The sequence below is a fragment of the Protopterus annectens genome, chromosome 2.part2 (assembly GCF_019279795.1).
Source record: "Protopterus annectens isolate FY-2018-M chromosome 2.part2, PAN1.0, whole genome shotgun sequence".
Classification (NCBI taxonomy): domain Eukaryota; kingdom Metazoa; phylum Chordata; order Ceratodontiformes; family Protopteridae; genus Protopterus; species Protopterus annectens.
The window spans coordinates 847,955,801-847,983,545 of NC_056730.1; the positions used below are offsets into that span (position 1 = coordinate 847,955,801).

At 42.2% G+C, this 27,745-nt stretch overlaps 1 protein-coding gene across 1 annotated transcript in view; it reads left to right on the forward strand.

Moving 5' to 3' along the window:
* The first annotated feature begins 16,785 nt into the window (after positions 1–16,785).
* LOC122795985 (cGMP-dependent protein kinase 1-like) overlaps positions 16,786–27,745 on the forward strand; it is a 1,306,845-nt gene continuing 1,295,885 nt past the window's right edge. Inside the window, exon 1 of the mRNA XM_044064466.1 lies at positions 16,786–17,074. Within this exon, the coding sequence (XP_043920401.1) occupies positions 16,786–17,074 (289 nt within the window). The remainder of the gene's footprint in view (positions 17,075–27,745) is intronic.

Below are 27,745 nucleotides of genomic sequence, written 5' to 3' on the forward strand. Positions count from 1 at the left end.
GTCATATAACTATTCATTAGAAGACTATACTATGCAGATGAGGTTGACAATAATGTATCCCATTTATCCCTAGGGTGTGATGCAGATACCTGGAGTGTATGTGTGCAGTTAACCGGGTGCAGGGCTCAAATATAGTTGACAGCATGGGAAGGGGGTCAGGCATACTGTACGTACATTGCAGAACTGTGCCTCGGGAGTGCTCCTGCCTTAGCACGCCTATGCTAGGGTTGTGTCTATATCTGCCTGGTGACATTGGGAGGGACAACAGTAGTGGTGGGGTTGTCAGGGTGTATAGGCTGCACAAACAAGTGATGATCAGCACAATCAGAAGATGACATGGCCAGCCTGCACCTGAACAGTACGGTAATGTGAGCAAGCATCATGCACACAGGTTTCTTCCGCACTCTACACCACCGGTGTATACCTATGTGGACATTTCACGACACAGTCCAACCAAATGAGAATGGCTACAGCAGGCAACATAGACCAACATGTGCAGGAGGCTGAGGACAGTGAGGATGTGTATGCTGCCGAACATCCCTTACTGGAGTGATATAAGACTTTACAGACCCAGGGTGACTTACCAGGGGCTACATGAGCTGGGGATGGTGGAGCACTATGGGGTGGATAGAGACCTCATACAGCGGCTTGTTGACCTATGCCGGCCACACATGACACATCAAACAGGCCGAGGGAAACCCATCACAGTGGATACCACGGTATGTGTTGGCCTGGTATACTAGCCACAGGTACCTCACACAGCACAACTGGGGATATCATGGGGATCTCACAGGCATCTGCATCCAGAGTATTGCGCCAGTTCACAGACACCATGTCAACACATGCTAGTGAGCACGTACATGTCCTCAACACACGTGATTAGTAGACCAGCAATATGCAACTCTTCAACCACATGGATGCCTACCCTGGGGTACTGGGTGCTATAGCCTGCACACATATACACATCAAAGCACCACCCACCGAGCAGGGTAGGGCCTACGTCACTGCAGGGGCATACCCTCCAACAGCTAGGCCATATGCGATGGCCAGGGCATTAGATTGAATGTGTGTGCTGTCTGCCCTGGAAGCTATGATGATTCTGATATATGGCTTCTGACGCAGCTGTACCACACCTTTGCCAATATGGACATCCCCTACAGTGTCCTAGTGGGGGATGCTGGGTAACCACTGGTGTCGTGGCTGACACCTAGCAGCAATGCACACACACCTGAACACTCACACCATAATGAGGCGGATGCACAGGCAAGACATGTAATTGAGCATGTGTTTGGGATGCTCAGTTCATGGTTCTGGTATCAGGACACATCCGGTGGAGCCCTGCAATATTCACTAGCTACATGCACACAATTTGTTATGGTATTTGCTATGCTACACATTCTGATCCTGCAGTAACAGTTGCTGCAGGAACAGCATGGGGCATGGCCACATGTTCCAACACCACTGCCAAGCCCTGTACAGTTACAGTGTGACTTGGCAAAGGAACTACCGGAGCAGGGCCCTGTCAGCAAAAGGCCGTGCACAGTATGACCTGCCCTTGGCAAAGAGGCAACACAATGCATATGCACTGACACAATAGGTACCCATGGATGTCCCCTCTCTGACCCGCACACAGTTCAATGGATGCCAAACATGACACTACCTGTGCTCGGCCATGTAGAGGAGGTGCACTGTGTGCATCCGACATTGGCAACCCTCCAGCACCATCCTCAGGTCCAGAACACCCCCAGGGTACGTCTATTGACCTAAAAATTGTCAGTTGTATTAGAATGTGTATTTACCCATTGCTATGGTATGTATGTGAGCATACAAGAGACTTTGGTAGCCGACTGTTAGGGCAGCAGACAGTACACGTCCATAGTGGCACCATGACATCTGTAGCACATACGGGGGTCACAATGGTAGCCAGTAGTATACAGGGTGTCCTAACCCACTGCAGATTATGGGATGAACATCATGTGTGTCCATACAGCCCACACACGTTCCATGCAGCTGGACAGGTTTGGGCCAATACAGACAAATGATATACAGTGGCCTATGGATATACCCAATGAATGATCCCAAACCCAAAGACACACACAGACTACAGCAGGCCAGGCGGTTTGATGTAGGTTGTGAAAGCTAGGACGTCCAACACCACTGTGCTGGTATTTAACGCTGGGATCTGACGTACACTGTTATCCCTCCAACCGGCAATTTAGGTAGGTCAACACACTGATATGGAGTACCTGGCATACCAGTACAGTAGCAGCAGATGTGTACAACTGTCAGCTGTGCCCCCCATCCAACCTACACATGTGAGAGTCATGTGCGCCACCCACGGTGCTGTGTAGGACTGTGGATGCGGTTGGATTTCCCCCCACGCTATACAGACATGTAGCAACTGTCAATGCCACATGACCATTAGCTACCCTGCAGACACAGCATGACACCTGTCTGTGTAGAACAGAGGGGTCAGCAACACAGTACTGACTATCTGGACATGTGACACATGCAATACAGTTGTCCATACTTGGCATGCTCACACACATGACGGTATGAGGGTAATGTCGGTCGACAACATGCGTAACAGTCATACTGGGCATGCTCACACACTGATACACAGGATGGCCAGGCATGCATACATGGTCAAGGTAACACATTGCATACACTACATATGTCAGGTACCTCTATGGTTGTGTGGACTACCCTGGCATGTTTCACCTTCCACATGCTATATCTCACATACATAGGTACATGCCCATACTTAACTTTCATGACATGGTTGGTACACCCAGGTAATGCCTGTTCAACTGTGACACATCCTGACAAGTACAGCTTGGATCGCAGATGTGCGGATTTTGGCCGACTGTTCTGATCATTGGTAGGATGCCACCTTTTCCTGTGTCCAAGATGGGATATATTCCGGACACATATCCGATTGTACTGGACAACATGTACCCACAGTCAATGCTACAGATAATACTGTTCCTTTAAGCCTACATGTTGCCTTATTGTTGTAGCAGTTTATATGCTCCTTCTGTTTCATTTACATGCTTATTCTATTTCCTGTCACATATAGTATGTTAAATACGGACATACCTATTGTATGTGACTATTACATGCATTGTGGGATATAATTCTGTCATACGGTCACTAGATATTTACATTTATCGTGGTTTTTGTTATGGACACATCTGCCCAGCTGTGTACTCTCCCTCACAATATAGGTCAGCTGGTGACCCTGACCATTAGGCTGGATGTACCTATTGGCAGCCCGCTAACATGATGCGTTTCACTTCCACTTGGTATAACTATCTACACTGCGTTGGACTACGAGCACATGGTTTTCAATGTCATTTGTTCAAGGGTAGGGACCCGTTATTCCCTACCATGCATTTGTGTTTGCTTCTTCATTTTGTGTTCGCAGGAACTGTCTTGCATGCTTTGCATACGTTTCAGTATCCACAGACACTGACAGATGTGATTACTATTGCTTGCAAATTGTTATATGCAAGCATTTTAGGTTGCACATTGACAGCTGACATTTCCATGCCTCTGTGCAGCACTTTGACATGCCATATGCACTCGCGCTCCTTTCCTATGCACATGGCTGTGGCGGCAGTGCGCCTTCATTAATATGCATTTGGCGCTACTGCACCATCTTCACGCCACATGGTTGTTGCAAGCCTAACGCCAGCCTTGCGCCGAGCTTTATGAATCCTGGGGTTAGTTTAATCTTTCTAGTTTCTAGCTATTTCTAAGAGAAAACACAAATCTAAGATAAACTTACATAAAGAGCAAGACAGTGCTAGTGAGTTGGATGGTCAAGACAAAATGCTTAATGCTCTCTGATTCTCTTTGTTTTTAAAATCACATTCCTAGTTCACATTACATCATTCTTCACACTTCCCTGGGTTTCCAGGCTAACAGAAACTACATTTACTTTCTTCACCTCTGGGCAGAAACCAGAGCAATAAAGGACATTTATGCATGCAAATTCTAACCATTTACTTAGGCCTTAAAACAACAATAGCAAGAATTCCTTCATCTAGAATGGCCGGAGTCATGTTTCCATCAAAGGGTCACAACATGCTTTACTTGGTCAGTAGGGTGCACTGTTGTTACATTATTTTCCAGTTCCACAGGTAACACTATTTTTACAATGTAAGACAACAAGCCTGTGGCTTACAGTAATATTTACAGATGATAGAATTATCTCTAAAATTCTACCTGGCTAGGCTAGCAGCCTTCACCTATCTTCACCCAATCTACACATGTCTCTCCCCTGGAGAACTCAAGCTAGTTTTTCAAGTGACCCTTGAGAAACACTGCTTGAGAGAGTTAGGTCTATCTGAGTATACCTTACCCAGTTCCCTGTCTTGAGAGCCCATCTGCATTGGCATTGCTATTCCCACTGTGGTGCTGCATGGACATAAATGCTTGCAACCCCAGGCTCCATCTTAGCAGCTTTGCATTTTGCTGGCTGACTCTGTTTAACCATGTTAGGGGTTGTGATCTGTCATAACAGTGAATTTCCTTCCATACAGATAAGGCTGAAGTTTCTGCAGTGCCCTCACTATGGTTAGACATTCCTTTTCTACAGCTGCATAGCATTTCTCCCTGGGTTGGAGCCTATGACTGAGATAAACCACTGGGTACTCTTCCCCCTCTGAAGAAATCTGGCTAAGTACAGCCCCCACCCCATGGTTTGAAGCATCCACCTGCACAACAAATGATTTGCTGTAATCTGGACTGTTTAACACAGGGGGTCCTCCCAAAGCTTCTTTAATCTTCTGGAATGCCTGCTCATGTGCTGGGGTCCACACTACCTTATCTGGCCTGTTTTCCCTTGTCAGGTCTGTGAGGGGAGCAGCTATGGTACTATAACTGGGGACAAACTTTCTGTAGTACCCTGCTGTCCCTAAAAATGCCCTCACCTGCTTTTTAGTAACAGGTGCAGGCCATGCCTGAATGGCTTCCACTTTGGCAGAATCTGGCCTTATCTAACCACTCTCCACTTGATGTCCTAGGTAGGAGACCTCTGCCATACCCACCTGACATTTGTTCAGCTTAATGGTCAACCCTGCCCTTTGTAGTCTGCCCAGCACCTCCCTGACATGCTGAAGGTGCTCTGGCCAGGAATGGCTGTAGATGGTAATATCATCTAGGTATGCAAGGGCAAACCCTCCTGCTCTATGATATCTAGATATGATCTACCAGCCTCTGGAAAGTTGTTGGGGCATTCTTCATCCCAAAAGGCATCTTTGTGAACTCATAAAAGCCAAAAGGAGTCACAAAGGCTGACTTTTCTCTTGCACTGGGAGTCAAGGGCACCTGCCAGTAACCCTTGGTAAAATCAATGGTTGTAAGATACTTGGCCGCACCTAGCTGGTCTAGGGCCTCATCTGTCCTAGGCATGGGGTAAGCATCTGATTCTGTGTGACTATTTAATTTCCTGTAGTCCACACAGAACCTGGTGCTACCATTCTTCTTTGGCACCAGCACCACTGGGGAGGCCCAGGGACTGTTGGACTCTTGAATCACCCCTAGTTCCAACATCTCCTGTACCTCCTCTCTCAGAGTCTGTTTGACTCTCTCAGGCACTCTATAAGGGGCCTGCCTAATAGGCCTTTGGGGACCTGTATCCACCTGGTGCTGCCCCAGGTGGGTGCACCCTGGTTTCCCAGTGACCATGCCCCTAAATTCCTGCAACACTGCTTGGATTTCATGAACCTAGGTAGGAAATAGCTGCTAGCACATTGCTACCCCTTCTGCTGAGGTGTCAGCCCAAGCTTCACTGAAGAGATCAGTCCCCAGATCTCCCTCAGACTCCTCCTGCAATCCACTGCAAATGCTCAGCATAAAGTCCTCCCAATCATGGTAAAGTTTCATCATGTTAACATGGTACAATTTGTGCCCCTGCCTTCTGCCTAGCAGTTCCACCATGTAGTTAACATCACTTACCTTTCTTAGCAACTTGCAGGTTCCCTCCCAAGCTGCTTGCAGATTGTCATGTCTGACAGGAATGAGAACCATTACCTGCTGCTCCACAGCATACTCTCTAGCTCGAGCATTCCTGTCATACCACACCTTTGTCTGCTGTTGGGCTTCTGCCATGTTCTCCTGGGCCAGACCCATGAGTCCCCCTGAGCCTTGTCCTGAGGTTTAGGACGTATACCACAACAGACTCATAGTGAGACTCACACTCACCTTCCCACTCATCTCAAATTAAATCTTGAGGTCCTCTCACCCTATGCCCATACAGCAACTCAAAGGGTGAAAAACCTGTGGATTCCTGGGGAACCTCTCTGTAAGAAAACAACAGATGGGGCAAATATATGTCCCACTCCCTCTTAAGCTGATCTGCAAATGCCCATAACATGGACTTGATTGTAGAGTTTAACCTCTCAACAAGACCATTAGTCTGGGGATGGTAGGGGGTGGTCTTTATGTGCTTCACCCCACAAGACATCCACAGACAAGCCAGTAGGTCTGACATGAAATTGGCACCTATGTCAGTCAGTATTTCTTTTGTGAAACCTACCCTGCTGAAAATCTCTAACAACACATTTGCCACCTTCTCTGCCTCAATGGAGGACAAAGCCACTGCCTCAGGGTATTGTGTAGCATAATCCGCTACCACTAAGATATACTTTTTCCCTGTGGAACTTGGGGTACTCAGAGGACCTACAATATCCATAGCTACCCTCTGAAATGGCTCCTCAATCACAGGCAAAGGCATCAAAGGAGCTCTCACCTTGTCTCCTGCCTTGCCTACCTTTTGTCACTGCTTACAGATCCTGCAGTACCCTGTTATATCTCTGGAAATTCCAGGCCAATAGAAGTTCTGCATAATATGCCTCTTTGTATGTTTTATGCCCATATGACCTGCAAAGGGAATATCATTGGCTATGGCTAGAAGCACCAGATGGTATGCTCTAGGCACTACCAACTGCTGTACTCTCTCACCTTCTAGACCTCTCTCAGGGGTCCACTCTTAGTATAGTAACCCTTTGTCCCGGTATACAGATTCCCCTTTCCTTGAGAATCAGGTGCCGTCCTAGCTACCTACCTTAGGCCTTGCAATGTAGGGTCTGAGAGCTGAGCCTATCTCAACTCTCTCCTTGTAACCTTTCCCAGCCCCCTTCCACAGGAAGTATGGCATCCTCTGACAGTGGTGCCTCATTGTCAGCCTGGGTACTACTAATACCTCTACCTTTGCAGTCACTCTGTCCAAGGGACCATCAGTACCCCCAAGCAGCTGTGGCTCACCTTCAATCTCACTGCTACAAGGTAGCTTCCTCCCTGAAGTAACCACCCCACCAGTCCTGGCTGCAAGTATGCAGTCTGTTTGGGTCTCCCCAGGCTACCAGACCCACATGCTTGTCTCCTAGCTTGACTGCATGTAACTGCACAAGCACAGGGTACTGCACTATCAAAATCATTCCTTCACAGGACATCTGCAGGTATATCCTCAAACAAACCTACTTGCTGTCTTCCTTTTCCACCTTCCCAGTCAAGGTGAACCCTAGCCAAAGGTATTTGGAATGGGATCTCTACTAAAGCCCTGACTGGAGTAGACTGCCCAGACAAGTAGTGCTCCTCTGTAACCATTGCAGGCTTTACAATGGTTATATCAGAGGCGGTTTCTCTCTTGGCAATGGCATTTTTGCCATTCACTACAATAGGATATAACCTTTAGTGGTAGTGTGGGACCCTTGTTGTCCCAAGACAACCTACTATTGTCATTTTGTCTTTCCCACTTACTGGCTCCCTCACCTTTTGTTCTCCACCTTGCCTCCATGGACACCTGTATGTTATGTGGCCCCACTGGTTGCATTCAAAACAGTTAACCCTAGCTCCTGGATGTGTACCTGGACAAGTGGCTTCCCCTGCTACTGGCAGACTCTGTTGGGGCAGTCTGTGCTTCCCACCATGGGTTCTTTTAGACCCATGAGCAGTACTGGGTGTCCCTTTCCTGTGCAGGGCTGCCCTGCTTGCCAGGTATAGGTCTCCCTTCTTACCCAACTCATCTGAAGTAGCACATTGTCTATCAGCTAACCAGATCATTATGTCCTCAGGCAAAGTGCTAAGGGCTTGTTCCCTCATCAAAAGGTTTTCCAGCCCTTTCAAAAGTGGTGACCTGACATCCACTCACCCACCTATGGAAATAAGTGCTCAGTTCAGTAACATATTCACACACACGTTCATCTGCCTTGCGTCTGTGCTCACAAAACTTTTTCTTATACATTTCAGGTGTTAGCTTAAACAATTCTAACAAGTGATTTTTAACAGTAGTATAATCAAAACATGCAACATCAGACATTTTTGACAAAACAGTTACAGCTTTACCATGGAGTAAGGGGGTCAGGAACCGTACCCAGAGCCTTTGGTCGAGACTATACTGTTTGCATACCCTCTCAAACATATGAATCAAACTATCAAAATTATCCTCCTCTTTAAACTGTGGAAGAAATTTACTGACCTTTTGTGCTTCTGGGGTCAAGTTCCTCCCTTCCCCATTACCTCCATGACTCTGGCGAAGAGTCAGCATTTCCCTCTCATGCTTCCTCTGCCACTCCTTTTCCTCGGCTTCTATCTCCAAATGCCTGGCCTCTAACTCAAGTCTCTTTAGCTCCAGATGGATTTTTAAGTCCTCTGCAGAATGGTTGAGCTGTCCATTCCCCAAGGGTATTATATCTCCACTGCCAGTCTGATTGTTCTCTTGGTTGCTGTTTTCTGATGCAGCTGAAACCAAGGCTGCAATCAGATCTGCCTTAGTCAGGTTTCCATGCACCAGTCCTCTATCCTGGCACATCTCCGCCACCTGGCTCCTTGTCATCTTTCCATACTCCTCTGCTGACATGCTGCCTGCTCATTCTGACTAATTAAGCTAACAAAAGAAATAAAGCAATTGTGATCTGCACTCTGAGTATTCACTGTGTGGCTGATTTAGAGTACAAAATACCTTCAAAGCTCACTGTACACAAGCTACAGAATTCACTCTACCCACACCACTACAAGCCAATTAGTATTTGCCAACCAATTAATATGTGGTGTGGATATCCCACCGCTGCCAAACAAATAATATGTGATGCCCCGTGTCCTGGTCCAGGAATCAAGGAGCCCCAGTCCTCACCACTAACACCAGTGAGGAGCATCTCATATAGGAGGAAAGGATAACAAATACACACAGTAAAGTACAATTTCCCTTAAGAACACACAGAGATCACAGTCAGTCTGGGGCTGGTCGCTCCCCTTGTTCTCCAGGTCCCCAATAAGACTTCCCACTGGTACAGCTATAGGGTCCAGATCTCAGCTTAGTGGGCAAGCTAAAATCTCAAGCACCCTCTCTGTCCGACCAGTGCTTTGTGTCCTTGCCCAAGTAGCTGACACACACACACACACACACACACACACACACACACACACACACACACACACACACACACACACACACACACACACACACACACACATACACACTTTGAGAAGAGTCTATACAACCACACAGACATTCCTGGGGAAGGCTGGCACAGGTTCTCCAGCTGTGCCCCTTTTTCCCAGACTATACAGTAGTACCAGCTGCCACCACCCACTAATATTTATCAGCTACTCAAAGGCCCTTAAAAGGGTGTCCAATTATTACTGTGCGATATTATTATCCAATTGGTAGTATAGCCCAGGGCTAAAGCTATTAGAGTGGCTTTGTAGAATTTTACCAAAGGCATGCAAGTTTTGTAAAGAGCTTAAATTATCTCTACAAAAACAGCCACAGTTGAAAGGGTTTAAAAATATTTAATAACAAATAGTCAAAACACAAGGCAATACTTTTTATTACACAGTGCTAGTCAAGAGTTCAGATATCACAGAGAAATACTTAAAATAATTCAGTAGTACAGTTCTGACATCACAGAAAAACACAGTCTAATCTTTTTAGTTTCTAGCTATTTCTAAGAGAAAGCACAACTCTAAGATACATTTACATATAGAGCAAGACAGTGCTGGTGAGTTGGATGGTCAAGACAAAAATGCTTAATGCTCTCTGATTCTCTTTGCTTTTAAAATCACATTCCTGCTTCACATTACATAATTCATCACACTTCCCTGGGTTCATAGGCTAACAGAAACTACATTTACATTCTTTACCTCTGGGCAGAAACCAGAGCAATAAAGGACATTTATGCATGCAAATTCTGGCCATTAACAATGACCTTAAAATGATAACAAGAATTCCTTCATCTAGACTGGCCGGAGCTGTGTTTACATCAAAGGTTCACAACATGCTTTGCTTGGTCAGTAGAGTGCACTGTTGTTACATTATTTTCCAGTTCCACAGGTAACACTATTTTTACCATTTAAGACAACAAGCCTGTGATTTACAGTAATATTTACAGATGACAGAATTATCTCTAAAATGCTATCTGGCTAGGCTGGCAGCCTTCACCTATTTTCATCCAATCTTTACAAGACTCACTTTACTCTTGCATCCTTTCTGATCCTGAACAGATTCAGCCACATCCACTCTTGAAGGTATTGGAGTTTGGAAATAACTGTCAACCCAGAAAAAAGTGGTCTATACTGCCCCTGCCACCACATGTACCAGTGACTAGTGTATCACTGTGAGTAAATTGATCAGTCAGTGGCCTTTACACCTCCATAGTCAGCAGCTTCAAGTTATTTTTATTGGAGCCACTACAAAAAATATAAGTTGTATAAAGCAATGCTTAGGTTCTGCTGGTAAAACCATTGTTTTTTTATTTTGTTTACCTGAAATTTAACTCGTTATTTTTTTATAGAACTGAAATAAAATAGGACTGTCATGTGACACAGCAACAAAATGATTTTGCTACATCTGAACACAAGACAGTACTTTGAAAGTCATGGTTAATAAAAAGAGTAAAATTCTCACAAAAGCTTGCTTGGTTGGCATGAGAAGATTTTCCCATCCAAAAATAATTTTGAAGTATATTTAGGCAAAAGGTAGTTTAATATCCAATAGTTTGAGTATTACCCTTTCAGATAGTTTTAATAGGCAAGAAGGCTCAAATTACTGATCTGATTTCCTTTAAGTAATAGAATTGTATTTGCATTTGAAGGGTTTACGTCCAAATGTTAATGTCAGAGTCAGTATTGGCCTTAGTTGATTATAATTATACTTCTATCACAAAGGAACAATTTTGAGACCTGGAAAACAACTATAAAATTGGAATACTTTAATGTCAGTCATACTTGATTTAGCAATTATTTAGAAAACAAGAAATTCATTACTAAAATCTTTACAGTATTTTAGCTGTTTGACACTACAGACCTATAACTGCTTTTTAAGGGGCTATACAATTATTTCCACACTAAGTAAAGAGCACACACTTTTCATAATCATTGGCCTGCTGGTATGTAATATGTCTGCTTACTAAAGTCCTAGTGGTTAAAAAAGTAAATGCAATGGGGCAAATCACCATACATGACCTTGCACAACTATATCAGCATTGTATTATATGCATGGAGTGCATAAGCAAATGACCCCTCTCCTCAATGGTAACATCAGAGTACTGATTGGATAGTACCAATGGGGTAACCTATAGGACAAAAGCCATAAAGAAAACATGGTGTTGTACTTGGCAGAGCCAGTTATTCCCCCTTCCCTACTAATATGATACATGGCATATAGATCTGAGCACTGCAAAAAATAAACAAATAAATAAATATTGACAATGACATTAGTTAGACTGCAAGCAAACCTGCAACATCAAGCAAACATGTCTATTTCCCACATTTTGACCCTGCTGAGCTTCTGCCATTGGAAACTCACATACCACCTTATCCTCTGAGTAGCAAACTATCATAGTGAGCCAAGCTTCACCCACAAGTCTAATGACTGTGATGTATTTAGGAATCACAGAATCACAGTCAGGCATGGGAACAGAGCACAGTGCACTAGGGACATCTTTGTGCAAAAGTAGTTAAAGCTAACTTGTATATGTAGATGCTCTGTTCAGTACTGTACTGTGTTTTTATGCAACACAACAGAGTACGTCAGTTGTTAGGCTGCAGGCAGAGGTAGGAATAAACTGGGCAATGAAGCTCATTGTATATGTCTCTGTTTATAGTACACCCCTGTAAGTATTCAATGAAGATCTGTGGACATTTGCACATGCCATTAAGGAATTGTGATCCTCAACAATGACATACAACACATAATGGAGTTGCAGTGTACCTCTGTATATTATAACTGTGAATGCAAGTGTTAAAAAAAAATCCCCAGTATTGATATGTTGTTCATCTTTAAAAAAAAATGGAAAGGGGGGGTTATGGCTGGCTAGAAGGATGGGTTCGACTCATTTGACTAAGCAGTCTTTGTTTACATATTTCTCTTTCATTTTAAATTTTTTTGTGAGTGATAGCAGATCACTGTCTTTTGTGTACCATAATCCTCATTCTAGCATGCAGCCATACTGCTCTAATTGCAAAAAGGCTTCAGCCATCTTTTCCTTCCATGTTGATATAATGTCAGAATCACATGAAGATCATTTTAGCAACATAATACATTCTATTAGAACAGCTGAAATAAGTGCAAACGCTACAAAGTCTGCACTAGTGAAAGTGCATATTAGGAGTTTGCCACATATGTTATGGCATAATAACATTGATGTGAGTGTTGTGTAGAAGAGAAACAATTTTTGCATGTCTATTATTACACTGTGGCAATAACAATAGCTGAGATATGAAACTTTTCATGAGTTCCAGCAAAAAGAAGGGATATTTATTAATATGATATAGTGGAAATGACTTTATAGGAAAAATATATTATATATTTTATACAGTTGGGCCACTATCCCTTTGTGCTAATTTTTCTGTACTTATCAATATTTATAGAGATAATTAGCACAAAGGGTATGATGTAGCTACTCTTGAATGAAGCAGTTAAAATATAATATTAGACAAAACTAGTTCTAAAACTACAGTGACATTTGTGATATCTAGATATGCACAAAGCTTGTTGTTAACCCATTGACGGAAGCCATTATTTATTTTATCTGTGCAATATGTTTTCTGCTAAGTATGAGCCAAGGCTGTAATCACAACATTGTGTTTTTTTCCAGGATTACCATGAGGATAAAGAATAAGAATCTTTACATAGTTTTCTCTTCATGTATACAATAAAATTACAAAAAGTAAGATTTAGACACTATTTGATACAAAAGTAGCTATACACACAGGAGTGTGCTTTTAAAGAGTGATTCCAGATCAAACAATTCAGGAAGTCAGAACCCATTCTTGCCTTAATGGGTAATGAACTATGATAAGTTAGCTAATACACGTGGATATGTGTGATTTCCCTTAGTCCCATTTTTTTCACAATAGGACATTTTTTTTCTGCAAAACCGCAGACCAAAAACCAAGAAAAAGAAATATCTGAGTGCTTTAGGGCCTTGATCATCCAGCTTCCGTCATACAAGGGACTGACTGCTCCTTACCCACTTTCTCAGTATGGTTGACTCTGAGATCATACCAGGTCTGGTGAAAAAGGCAATTTCAAAGAAGTGTCCTACTGCTGAAGTAGGACACAATGAACTCACACCAGTAACCATTCCAAATAACAAAACAAAACAGGTTGAAGTTTTTATCATAGCCTTTTGAGTCTATGTTTGGTTTATTTTCAGTTTAACAATATTATGACTAAGCAAAATGCTGACCATATCCAATAATTCTTACTTTAAAAGAGGCCCATCATTGATCATACTGTGCATATTCTTTTAACAGTATCAAAGAAACAAGCAACATCACTGCTATGTAAAAATGACACAGCTGTTATGGGTATGCATGCAAATCTGATTCCCTTGGTCTAACAGTCTGTTTGCAAGTCCACACATTCCATACACACCATTATGCTATTTGGCACCATCATGCAAACATTTGTTCACTTGATAGTTAAACCAAGCTAGCTTATGTCCTCAATAGATAAGAGAAAACGATGAAAAAACATATACCAACTGGACAATCATGACAGGAAACACAGCTTTAATGCAATTAAAAACTTCTGACAGAATAAATTCCAGATAAGACAGGACAAGCGCTTTCGCATAAGCTTCTTCAGGTAATATAAAACTCTTAAAACCATAGTATTTTTAAACTAAAATCAAGCCAATCAAAACCAGAAAAAAATTGCACCAAAAAAGTGACATCATATGCAATATTTAAATATTTAAACAGCATTTAAAAGCAATCATCACTAACTTCTATGTATTTTAAGTTTCCTTCCTTTTAGGACAGGTTTAATATTAACCTGACTGTTTAAACCTGGATGCTTAAAGGCTTGCATCCTAAGGATCAACTTCAACTCCAGCTGCTCCAGGTAGTACACTCTGGAACAGGATCCCAGTACATGTTAGGCAGAGCCCCTCACTGACTCTGTTCAAGAGAAATCTTGACGAGTGGATGGGAGATCGTTACCCGGGGGTCATCTCTGTGTCACTACTAGACAGAGGCACAGTAAACTAAACCCTAAAAGTGCGTAGTATTCTCATCCTAAGGGGTGGTGAAAGCCACACATACTCTGGCTAGGCTTATAAATGCCCTAGGGCAGATAGCCTAGTACGAACCTATGAACCTATGAACCTATGAACCACCCCTCACATTTTTAAAAACATGTTGTAACACTCTGAAAGAGAAATGGTGTCCCAGGGCATTTTAATTGATGTTTTGCCAAGGCATTTTTAATGTCCCCCCTTTCTCATATCGGATAGGTGTTTATGTACCCTATCCCTCTGACATTGGGTAGTTTTCCCCATGTATAAACAGGGACACATATCACAGGTCACCAGATATACTATGAAGCTGCTAGTACAGTCTGCATGGAATCTGGGAATAAATTCAATGGGTAGAGTAGGATGTTTATAAACTTGTTCTCTCGTCAAGACTTTACATATACTACAATTTCTGCATGGATAGGTCCCAAGCCGTTGACCTGGCTGTGTAGTGCTTTTCCTTTCATTGCATAACAACTGTTTAAGATTTTTATTGATCCGATAAGTAAAGCATGGTGTAGCCCCCACTAGACCAGGTGTCACAGTGACCAGCGTTAAGATAGACCAATGTTTCTGTATGATACCTTTTATAACATTGTTGTTGCTAGTAAAGTTGGTTATAAACTGAGTATATCGTCTAGTCTTCCTTCTCTTAGTTACATCAACAACATCCTCGTTCTGTCAGCAGAGGGAGACAGAAAAGGAAAATGTCTGTAGAACGGGCTCCAATGCAATGGAAGAAGTGACACTAAAGAGTTTGGTTGTGAACTTATCTACACATCATTTGACTGCCGCAGAATGCTCTGTTTTGGATCAGGGATTAACTTTCATTCCAGCTTCTCCAGCTAGAGTAAGTGATGTCCTTATTGATTTGAGGATTTTTGCTAGACAGGTAGCCATGAGATTAATGTTTGGTGAATCTCAAGAGCAACGGGTTACTGAATACAGAAGGCCTAGTACTTTTTCACCGACTATACCATCACATGTTGAATTATTTTTACAGGCTTGTGAAAAGGAATTAATTACGACTTTAAACAATTCTAATAAGAGGAATTTTTACAACCTGAGCACTGTAGAGCATATAGCTTTGGATGATTAAATGAATAATATAGACCTCATTATTAGACCATCTGATAAAGGTGGTGCTGTTATGCTATTGAATAACTGTGACTATGTGAAAGCAATGTTTGCTCTATTAGATGATTTAGCAACTTACTATATGATAGACTGGCAACGAGTGAGGACTATTATCAACTATGTGAATGACTGTATATTTGACCAACTCATGACCAGGGATATTGACGAGAAATTGTTTGAGTTCTTTAAGGTACCCTCTTCTGTGGTACTGATTATCAGAGGGTTACCTATGATCCATAAATCTCTCGTAGAGCCATCTATGAGACTGATCATTGCTGGGGGGTGGGGCTGGGAAACTGAGCCCCTTTCCATGTATGTTGAAGGACAACTTAGTCCTGTTATGTCTATAAACACTATTTTGAAAGACAATAAAAACTTTTTACAGGATTTGGATGAATTTGTATGTCAGAATGACATTAGTAACTTGTTGCTGGTTACTATGGATGTTAAAAATCGTTTCACTACTATACCTAATGAGTATGGAATTGAGGTGATTAGACAGATCTTGAATAGTGATGTACATGTACTGAATATTGATGTTAACTTAGTTTGCACATTATTAGATTTAATTTTAAATAATAATGTGTTTCTACTTGAAGTACAATTGTATCTACAGAAATGGGGTGTTGCCATGGGCACCCCATGTGCAAACTCATATACAAACCATGTCAAGGCTGCTCCAAGAGATAACGATGCAGGAACGGAAACCATATCTGTCGAGGCCAATAAGATTATAATAATAGTCATGTACATCTGGGAGAAGAATAACCTGGCTGGGAGTCCACTACATATGGGTGTCTGACATTATAGACGTTTTGTCGATGACATCTTCATCTTTTGGGAGGGTGATTTTGAATCCCTTCTCTTATATGTTAAGTACTTAGAGTCCACCATGGATTTCCTTCATTTTACAGTCACTTACTGTTACACACAGGTAGATTTTCAAGATGTATCATTGACCAGAAACACAACAGGAGGCATTACTACCACACTGTTTAGGAAGCCCTGTTGGCGTAATAGTATACTATATAGAGATAGTATGCATACTGGACATATATTTTCAAGCATAATAAAACATCAATTTGTAAGAGTATCCAGGATTTGTAATAATGAGAGCGATATGCAATGTGAATTTGATGCTCTAGAAAAAATGTTCACCGATAGAGTCTGTAATAGTGCTACCATTCGAGAGATACGAGACAGCCTAAATGTTAACCAGTCAGATGATTGTGAGTATAATTTTGTAGAACAGGATATTGCTCTATCTGGCATTGATCAGGATCGAGGGATAATGATTGTTAATACCCCGAATGTGAGGGGTAGATATAATGATGTAACTAAGAGAAGGAAGACTAGACGATATACTCCGTTTATAACCAACTTTACTAGTAACAACAGTGTTATAAAAGGTATCATACAGAAACATTGGTCTATCTTAATGCTGGTCACTGTGATACCTGGTCTAGTGGGGGCTACACCATGCTTTACTTATCGGATCAATAAAAATCTTAAACAGTTGTTATGCAATGAAAGGAAAAGCACTACACAGCCAAGTCAACGGCTTGGGACCTATCCATGCAGAAATTGTAGTATATGTAAAGTCTTGACGAGAGAACAAGTTTATAAACATCCTACTCTACCCATTGAATTTATTCCCAGATTCTATGCGGACTGTACTAGCAGCTTCATAGTATATCTGGCGACCTGTGATATGTGTCCCTGTTTCTACATGGGGAAAACTACCCAACGTCTGAGGGATAGGGTACATAAACACCTATCTGATATGAGGAAGGGGGGACATTAAAAATGTCTTGGCAAAACAACAAAATGCCCTGGACATCATTTCTCTTTCAGAGTGTTGCAACATGCTTTTTAAAAATGTGAGGGGTGGTGATTGTAATAACTACCTGGAGCAGGTGGAGTTGAAGTGGGTCCTTAGGATGCAAGCATTTAAGCCTCCGGGTTTAAATAGTCTGGTTAATATTAAACCCGTCCTAAAAGGATGGAAGCTTAAGATACATAGAAGTTAGTGATGATTGCTTTAAATGTTGTTTAAATATTTAAATATTGCATATGATGTCACTTTTTTGGCGTAATTTTTCTCTGTTTTTGATTGGCTTAATTTTAGTTTAAAAATACTATGGTTTTAAGAGTTTTATATGACCTGAAGAAGCTTATGCAAAAGCGCTTGTCCTGTTTTATCTGGAATTTATTCTAGCAGACGTTTTTAATTGCATTAAAGCTGTGTTTCCTGTCATGGTTGTCCAGTTGGTATATGTTTTTTCATGATCTTTGGTTTCCATCTGGACATTTAGTGCGCACTGGTAATATTTTTGCTTATCCTTAGATAAGAGAAAACCTCAGGGCTGTCATGACAATACCAGGCGAATGCTGATCACCCTTGAACTCCCTTAGGGTGTCAGATTAGGAAAGAATAGCGTAACCTGAATGAACTGTTATCATGCTCATCTCTGCTATGAGCATATCTACCTACCTAGTTTGCCAGGCATAAACATTGCCTATATGGCATTTCCTCACTAATTAAAAAATGCACCACATAAATGCAGGAGATACAGTTCTTCTACCATTTATTTAAATTATATCTGAAACACATTTTTTCCTCTTACTCCAGACTTTTGAAGGCTTTTAAATGTTGGAGGAACGGTTCTGCATTGGTTTTATTGGTGCAGTTAATTTCTAAAGTCCAAGGCATAACTTGCCATGCAGAATCCTGAAAGCAAATGTGAGGTGTAATTAGACAAGTCTGATGCAGTTTATCTAGCTTAAGGTACTTTATATTTACTGAGGGATACAGACTTCACATTTTCATAATATGTATCCTCTAGCTTAGACAATAAAGTAGAGGAAAAAGGCTGGTAAAAAGAAATGGAGATACAGTCAATCTGCTAACATTTTTTCTCTGAATGCTATTCAGTCAAACATTAATTGCTGAAAAACACTTTCACTGAGTCTGCATTCTTCCCCATTGTTATGCATGCATAGAGCCGGCATCCCCCATTTTTATGCATGCATGGAATTGGTATTCCCCATTGCTATGTATGCATGGAGTTGGTATGCCCTATTTTTATGCTTGCATGGAGTTGGTACCAGTGGAGGCATGGAGGTGCTTAGGAGAAATGGAAGTGGAGTTTTTAACCAGATTGTTTAATGAAATCTTGGAAAGTCAGAGGATGGCTGAGGAGTGGAGAAAAAGTGTTTTGGTACCTTTCTTTAAGAATAATGGTGATGTGCAAAGCTGTAGTAACTACAGTGGTGTAAAATTGATCAGTCACAGCTTGAAGTTATGGGAAAGAGTAGTGGAAGCTAGGTTAAGAAGGGACGTGATGATTGGTGATCAGCAGTATGGTTTTATGCTAGGAAAGAGCACTACAGATGCAATGTTTACTCTAACAGTGTTGATGGAGAAATATAGAGAAGGTCAGAAAGAGTTGCATTGTGTCTTTGTGGACTTAGAGAAAGCATATGACAGGGTGCCTAGAGAGGAGATGTGGTATTGTATGAGGAAGTCAGGAGTGGCAGAGAAGTTTGTAGGAGTGGTACAGGATATGTACGAGGGTAGTGTGACAGTGGTGAGGTCTGCAGTGGAAGTGACTGATGCATTTAAGGTGGAGGTGGGATTACTTCAAGGACCAGCTCTGAGCCCTGTCTTATTTGCAGTGGTGATGGACAGGTTGACAGATGAGATCAGACAGGAGGCTCTGTAGACTATGATGTTTGCAGATGACATTGTGATCTGTAGTGAGAGTAGGAACCAGGTTGAGGAGACGCTGGAGAGGTGGAGATATGCTCTATAGAGGAGAGGAATGAAGGTCAGCAGGACTAAGACAGAATATATGTGTGTGTGTGAATGAGAGGGAGGATAGAGGAATGGTAAGGATGCAGGGAGTAGAGCTGGTGAAGGTGGATGAGTTTAAATACTTGGGATCCACAGTTCTGAGTAATGGTGAGTGAGGAAGAGAGGTGAAGAAAAGAGTACAGGCAGGGAGGAATGGGTGCAGAAGAGTGTCAGGGGTGATTTGTGACAGATGGGTACCAGTAAGAGTGAAAGGGAAGGTCTACAAGAGAGTAATGAGACCAGCTACGTTATATGGGTTGGAGACGGTGTTATTGACAAAAAGGCACGAGTTAGAGCTGGACGTGGCAGAGTTAAAGATGTTAAGATTTTCACTGGATGTGATGAGGATGGACAGGATTAGGAATCAGTATATTAGAAGGTCAGCTCAGGTTGGATGGTTTGGAGACAAAGCCAGATTGTGTTGGTTTGGAGATGTGCTGAGGAGGGATGCTGGATATATTGGGAAAAGGATGCTAAGGGTGGAGCTGCCAGGTAAGAGGAAAAGAGGAAGGCCTAAGATTAGGTTTATGGATGTGGTGAGAGATGCAGAGGACAGGAAGAAATGGAAACAGATGATCCGCTGTGGTGACCCCTAACGGGAACAGACAAAGAGAAGAAGAAGATGGAGTTGGTATTCCCCATTGTTATCTATGCATGAGTTGGTATTCCCCATTGTTATCTATGCATGGAGTTGGTATTCCCCATTGTTATCTATGCATGGAGTTGGTATTCCCCATTGTTATCTATGCATGGAGTTGGTATTCCCTATTGTTATCTATGCATGGAGGTGGTATTCCCCATTGTTATGCATCCATGGAGTTGCTATATATATAAGTTGGAAAGGGTGGGGGTATGCCTTACATGAGAAGTACAGATGTGCTTGCATACCTTGCAAAAAAATTGTTTTGTTTTTGCTGAAAGTGGAGTTATTAACCATTAATTGTTTTTTATGCATGATCAATATACAAATATCCTTACAAATGGGAACAAGATTTGCAGCTGAACATGAGGCAGCTGGCAGTGACAAGACATTGGCAGCAAAACCACTGCACTAAAAGATATCTGCAACCAAGCAATAGCAATGGATGTCTCTGTTTGGTTATTATATCTTACTACTGAGTATTAGAGAAAGTACTTATGAAATCATCTATAACATGCTGTTACATGTTTCTTCCCCTGTATAATATTTTCATAGTTTCATAGTTGTGTACTAGGCTATCTGCCCGGGGGCATTTATAAGCCTAGCCAACAGTGATGTGGCTTACGCCACCCCATACTATATAGTTGCGCCTCTCTAGTAGTGACACATGTGGGACCCCATTATTTAGTAAACTGTACCTCTGTCTAGTAGTGACACTGAGGTGACTCCCGGGGTAAACTTGCGATCTCCCATCCATGCATCGAGATTTTTCTTGAACAGTGCCAATGAAGGGCTCTGTCTCACATGAACTGGGATTTTGTTCCAGAGTATGGGTAACCTCTGTGTTATGAATCTATCCCTCCAGCATGTCCTATTCATATTTGTGCAGAGGTTGAAATCTTTAGCTTCGCGTGGTTCTGGTGGATTTGGATTCTCTGAGATGGAGCATGTCCATCAATTCCTGGTTGGACATGGCCCTATATGTTAGGCACAAATCACCTCTGAGCAGGCGGTATGCTACTGAATAGAGCTGGAGTTTCTTTAATCTAGCTGGATAAGGCACATGTTTGAGACCTATGATCCTCTTGGTGAGGTACTTCTGGGGTCTTTCCAGTTGTTGCATGTGCCGGGTGAGATACATCCCAAATGGAGCATTATATTCAATCATGGGCCTGACAAGGGAGGAATATAGAGGTACAATGACCTCCTTTGATCTGGATGAGAATCCTTCATGATGAGATGGGCAAGGTAGAATGTCTTTCTGACCACTTTGGCAACATGGTTGTCAAAGGAGAGGTCACTATCGACTTGAGTCCCCAGGTCTCTGATTACTTCTTCCGTATTCAATGGGTTATTGTCTACGTGATAATTTGTGGGTACTTTGTTTTTCCCAAAGGGGATGACTATACATTTTTGGCGTTAAGTTTGAGGCCATGATTCCGGCACCAGTTGTCCGTTTCAGTGAGACCTTTCTGTAGGATGTGTGTGTCAGCAGGTGAATCAACTATGGCACCCAGTTTGCAGTCATCTGCAAACTTTGTTAGCCATAATCCTTCCATATTTGCTTTCACATCTGAGAAGTAAATGCCGAATAAGAGTGGACCCAAGACTGAGCCCTGTGGGACACCACTTGTGACTGGTTTTGAGTCTGACATGGCTCCAGCAATTTTAACCTTATGGGTTCTGTTTTTTAGCCAGTTTGCTACCCATCTTGTGACATATGGATTTACATTTAGGCTGCTGAGCTTGTCAATGATGCCAGAGTGTGGTATCGTGTCAAAGGCCTTAGCCAAGTCCAAGTAGGCAGTGTGTACAGCCTTGCCCTCGTCGACGGCACTAGTGACTGTCTCGAAGAAGTCAACCAGGTTTAAGAGGCAGGATCTGCCTTTTACAAAACCGAACTGTGTGGGATCAAGGGTCTGCAGATCCCCAATGTCGCCATTTATGAGTTCCATGATGATTCTTTCCATAGCCTTACAGACCAGGCTGGTCAAACTTATGGGGCGGTAGTTACCAGGGTCAGTAGAATTTCCACCTTTGTGGAGTGGGACCACTGTTGCTGTGCGCCAGTGTTCAGGTACATATCCTGTAGTGAGGCTAAGATTGAATAGCGTTCTTAGGGGCGGGTTTAGTTCATCTTGAAGTTCACGTAACGCAACCGGGATACCATCGGGTCCCATAGATGCTGTGTTTTTGCCTTGTTGAGTGCTGATTTCACCTGTATGTCTGTGATGACAGGTAGGTTACATTCAGGAGGGATAATTACTTCATCTTTAGGGGGTGAGGGAGGAGAAATTTGCACTGAACCTATCTGCCAGAATATTGGCAATGTCGGTAGGGTCAGTGAATTTTTGTCATTGTGTACTAACTCAGAGCATATCTGAGAATTTCCTCCCAAGGTTCTGACATAATTGAAGAAGGCCTTGTGATTGTCTTTGGTATCCTTGGCAATCTTTTCTCAAAGTTTGCTTTAGATGTTTTTATGAGAGAACGTAGTTTTTACTTGTGCTGATCAGGGAAGCATTTCCCTTGTGGGATTTGGCTTTGTCCTGCAGTAGCTTCCTTCTTTTGTTGTACAGTTTGTTTATAGCGGGGTCCACCAAACCGGGCGTTTTCCCTTGGTGGAGAGGGTCTTGGTTTTAGTTGGGATTGCTTGATCCATGCATTCTTGGAGATGTCCGTAGAAGGCTTTTGTGAAGGATTCAGCATTTTGGGATGTGGTTTCCATTAACCCAGTAGGCTTAAAGGATATCATTTCTGACTTAAGGAGCAAAGTCAGCTTTTGAAAAGTTTTTCACTGTAGTCTTTTGTTCTGGGGTGGGGTGGGATATGTACATCCAACGTGATCAGTTTATGATCAGATCTTACTAGTGAGGGGTTTATATCCGGTGCGGAGCATTTGGACCCCATGTTTGTGATAATCAGGTCAAGTATATTATCTCTCCTCGTAGGAGAAGTGACCAGTTGCTCCATAGCATTTGAGTTTATGAATTCCAGGAATCTTTGGGCTAGGGTGTTAGGGCTAGAATAGTGGGCCCAGTCTATGTTGGGGTAGTTGAAGTCACCCAATATGATGGTGTTTGGTGTGACATTCATATCCTCCAGTGTTTTCAGGAATGCTTGATGGGATTCCTGGGATTGGGAGGGTGTTCTATAACATGCGACCAGTTGTATGGCAGTTTTGCCTATGGTGAGTAAAACTTGTATGGTTTCTGATGCTTCATGGGTAGCCACCAATCGAGAGGTGTAGGTGTCCTTTATGAAAATGGACACTCCCCTCCTTTGTGGTTCGGCCTGGAACTTGAGGCAGCATGATATGAGGTATAGCCTGGTAGCGCTGGAGTGCTCTCAGGAGCCTTGAACCAGGTTTCGGTTACTGCACAGACATCGATGTTCTCCATACTGAGAAGTGCTTCAAGTGCCTGCATCTTGAAATTTAGACTTCTGGCGTTGAGCAGCATTACCCTTAATTTTTTCCATTTTGTTTTTATGGAGGTTGATTTGTCCTTTGAGCATTGCCTAAAAAGGCACTATGGGGTGGCAAGAGCCTTGGCCAGTATCCGGAAGCCCAGTGGTGACAGGTACAAGCCATCCCTTGCGAAGCGTGGCTTGTCCAGCATGTCATCCCAGGCTGACAGACATTGGATCCCCTAGAATGACACCAGTGATTAAGCCAATTGTTAAAACTGATCATTTTGTCTTTGTACTGAGGCATCATTCTTGGTGAAGGCAGGATGCTGCTCAGGGTCAGGGTCATACCAGTCTGGGCTACATAATCGGAGAGCTCCTCAATGTCTCTTTTCATGTAGTCAGGGAGGTACGTCTCAGGTCATTCACACCCGCATGGACAATGACTGAATCATACTTGTACTTGCTTTGGAGTGACCTGAGTGCGTGTGTAATGTGGCGGATCCTAGCTCCCGATAGGCAGCTCACCGTTACCCTCTCCTTATTCAGCCTGGTAAGTGGAACGTCGGTGTGTCTGACTATAGAGTCACCTATTACTAATGTCTCTGGCATAGTGTTTTGCCTTAAGGGCTGTGATTGTGTGACACACCTGTTGCTTGAGGTATGTGTTGTAGGTGTTGCGTTTTGTGGGGTGTATTTCTGGGTGTCTGCTTTGGAGGCCTCTGTTGTTTTGGTAAGTTTTTTATAAGAGCCTCCGAGTATGTCTTTGTGTTCTTATGTGTTTGGTTTGTAGTAGTGGTGGTTTTATGTGTGACTGGTTTTGCTTTGGGTGTGGGTACCATCTCCTCCTGTCTGGTCTTGCCAGTCCTGAGTTGAGAGAGTTCAGCCTCCAGTCTGGCTATATAGTTGCATCTCTCACAAGTATATGTGTTAGTAGGAAGGAGGAGAGGGTTGTCTGTGTACATGAGACAATTGTAACATTGTCTTAAGATTCCCAGATTAACCAGCTGAACAAGAGAGGATGTTAGTGGTCTACCACTCGACATACTAGAATATTATAAGGAGTGTTGTGCCTTTAAGGGAAGTGGGTATTCACAGGGGTAGTGGATGCCTGTAGTGCTTACTTTAGGGTAAGAGTGCTTGTTTTATTATGAGTGCTTGCTAAGGATAGAAGTTCGAAAACAAGTGCTAATATATACAGCTAAATAGACTGAGTAGAGCTTCTAAGGGAAAAATTGAAGAGCAGACTTGGCGGAGCCAGAAATAGTTTAAACCTGTATAACGCTGCGCTAGGCGCCCAACCGTGCAAAAACGCGCAAAACGCCCTGAGGCGGATTTTTATACAGGGAACTTGAAAAGAGCTAGAAATGGTCCAAGGCAACCAATGATTTACAGCTCAAGTGCTGAGGTCACTTCCCCCAGGGACAGATAGGCTGCTCAAGGCTCCCCACTCCCACTGGTGAGCTCAGAAACTTCCTTCTATCCAAGTAAGGCAATGGCCAACACAGGAACTACACACAGCCCAGAATACAGCAAAGCCTGTATACTGGTCTTAACTAGTCGAGCAAAGGCGGGAAAACAAGGAGTATTTTTTTTTGTTTTTTGTTTTTTTTTAGGAAAGCACACAGAAATGCAGTTAAGCAAACAGTAAAATTGATTTACACAGGCTAGCACACTTTAGTGGGCAGCCTCAGCAGTTAAATTAGCAAAAAAACAGTATTATTCGACCAGAGTCGACCAAAATGCTACTTTTAAGTGCAGATACTTTAGAATTCAGCAGATAGACACAAAAACAGTTATATCTAGTTAAATGAAAGCCAGAGAGGACAATGCAGATAAAAAAAAGCCAAAAAATACTTAAATCTGGAAAGTGGTCGCTTCTTTCAGTTCTCTGTTGCCAGGACCCCTCTGCAGGACCACGTGGAGCTCTGCTTGGGTATATAGCCAGAAAAAACGCCCTGAGGCGGATTTTTATACAGGGAACTTGAAAAGAGCTAGAAATGGTCCAAGGCAACCAATGATTTACAGCTCAAGTGCTGAGGTCACTTCCCCCAGGGACAGATAGGCTGCTCAAGGCTCCCCACTCCCACTGGTGAGCTCAGAAACTTCCTTCTATCCAAGTAAGGCAATGGCCAACACAGGAACTACACACAGCCCAGAATACAGCAAAGCCTGTATACTGGTCTTAACTAGTCGAGCAAAGGCGGGAAAACAAGGAAAGGGGTTATTTTAGAAAATAATGAACTGTCCTTTAAGAATATGTGTGAGCCTTTTCATCTACAGACAGACAGTGTAGAAGATGATATTTGTGATGATACAAAGTAAGGTGAAATAATTCGGTTATCTATTTTTGGCTACTATTTCTCACTACCGCGTACCAGAGAGTAGCATTTGTGAAAGTATCAAGAAGATAATGCTGTTTATTGCTTGCTCATGATCATCTTTTCCTGCGAGTGTATTTGCACTGTATAATAGAGCCCAACGCTCGATAATTCACTGACCTTTGATGCTCTACTTTGTATGAGTGAAATACTACATTTGGACCTTCCAAGACCAGCATCACAGCCAGTCATGCTATTCTTTAGTAGTGTTGCAGCCATATCCAAACACTGTAGCAAATTACATTTCAGTATTATTAAAATGAAATAGAATATTACTTTTTGTTTATTTTACTTATTTGTCTAGATTTGGGGAACATCTCTTGTGAAATCATTAAGAAAGTAATGTATGTTATTTCTTAATCATCATTTTTTTCTTCTTTCAATAAAACCTTTTTCTTATTAAGAAAGTAAATGCAAATGAATAATATGTTAATGTGTATATCAATGTTTAAACACCACACTAATGTATATTTTCAGTCATATACATTAAAGTAAAATGCTTGTTTTGCATATATTTAGCTAATATGAAAAGCAACACATAACCTGGTCACACTGTTTATTTATATTCGTACTGCCAAAAGGTCTTTAAGGGAGTGTATTTAGTTAATAGCATCTTACTGCCTTGCATCAATGAAGATTGCTTGTGAAAACACAACAGCATAATGCTGTACATTGTTTCCACACAATCATGTAGTTTATAGATGCACATTTGCATAACAAATAATAGCTCACTATCTATAACCAGCCCCTCTTCCTGGCTTGCCATCTAAACATCAGAAGCTTAAACAACAAGGTACACAACCTACATGCCCTCTTAGCAGTTCACTCCCCTGACATACTGTGTCTAACAGAAACCAGGCTAAAACCATCAAGCACAGATAATGAGATATTACCCCCTGGGTATAATATACTCAGGGCCGATCGTACTACTAGAAAGGGTGTCGGGGTATCTGTACTTTATAAAAACACATTAAATGTTACTGTAGACCCCACACGACCACCCCATATTTACAACACAGAAATTCTCTCTACCAAACTACAAATTAATAAAAACAAATGTTTAAACATAATCTGTGTATATACATCCCCCCCGGTAACAATATAAATACCCTGGAAGACATCCTCAACTGGTTATCTACTACCTACCCCCAAGAAGCTATTGTTCTGGGAGATTTCAATATTGACTGGAATTCATGATCCTCAGATTCTCCCACCACCCAAATAAACCTGTATGGATTCTCACAGACCATATTTTCCCCCACCAGAATAGGTAAACCTAACCACAAAGAGAGTATCCTTGACTGGATAGTCATCTATAGTCATCCCCACATGTACAAGTCAGGGACCCTCCCTGATGACCTTAGTGACCACCTTATTACATATATAATTAAACACAAATTGGGCAACCCCCACCAGCCCACATATAAACTGTCAGAAACAATAAGAACTTTAACCCCACTAAATTACAAAATGAACTCAAACTAAGTAATTGGACAAAATTAAAACACCTTCCCTGGATGAGGCTGTTGTTTACTTTAATACCAAATTCCTTAACATACTTGATTCACATGTTCCTAGATGCTCAATTAGAACTGAAACAAAAATCGCCCCATGGCTTTCAAAAGATTCCAAATCCAAAATCAAACTCAGAAATAAAGCCTGGGCCAAGTGGAGTACTACTAACGCCCCTATAGACCAAACAAATTTCCAGCAACTGAGGAATGAGACAAAAAATCCATCTTACTAGACAAAAAATACTACTTCTGCCATTTACAACAGAATAATCCAAAAAACC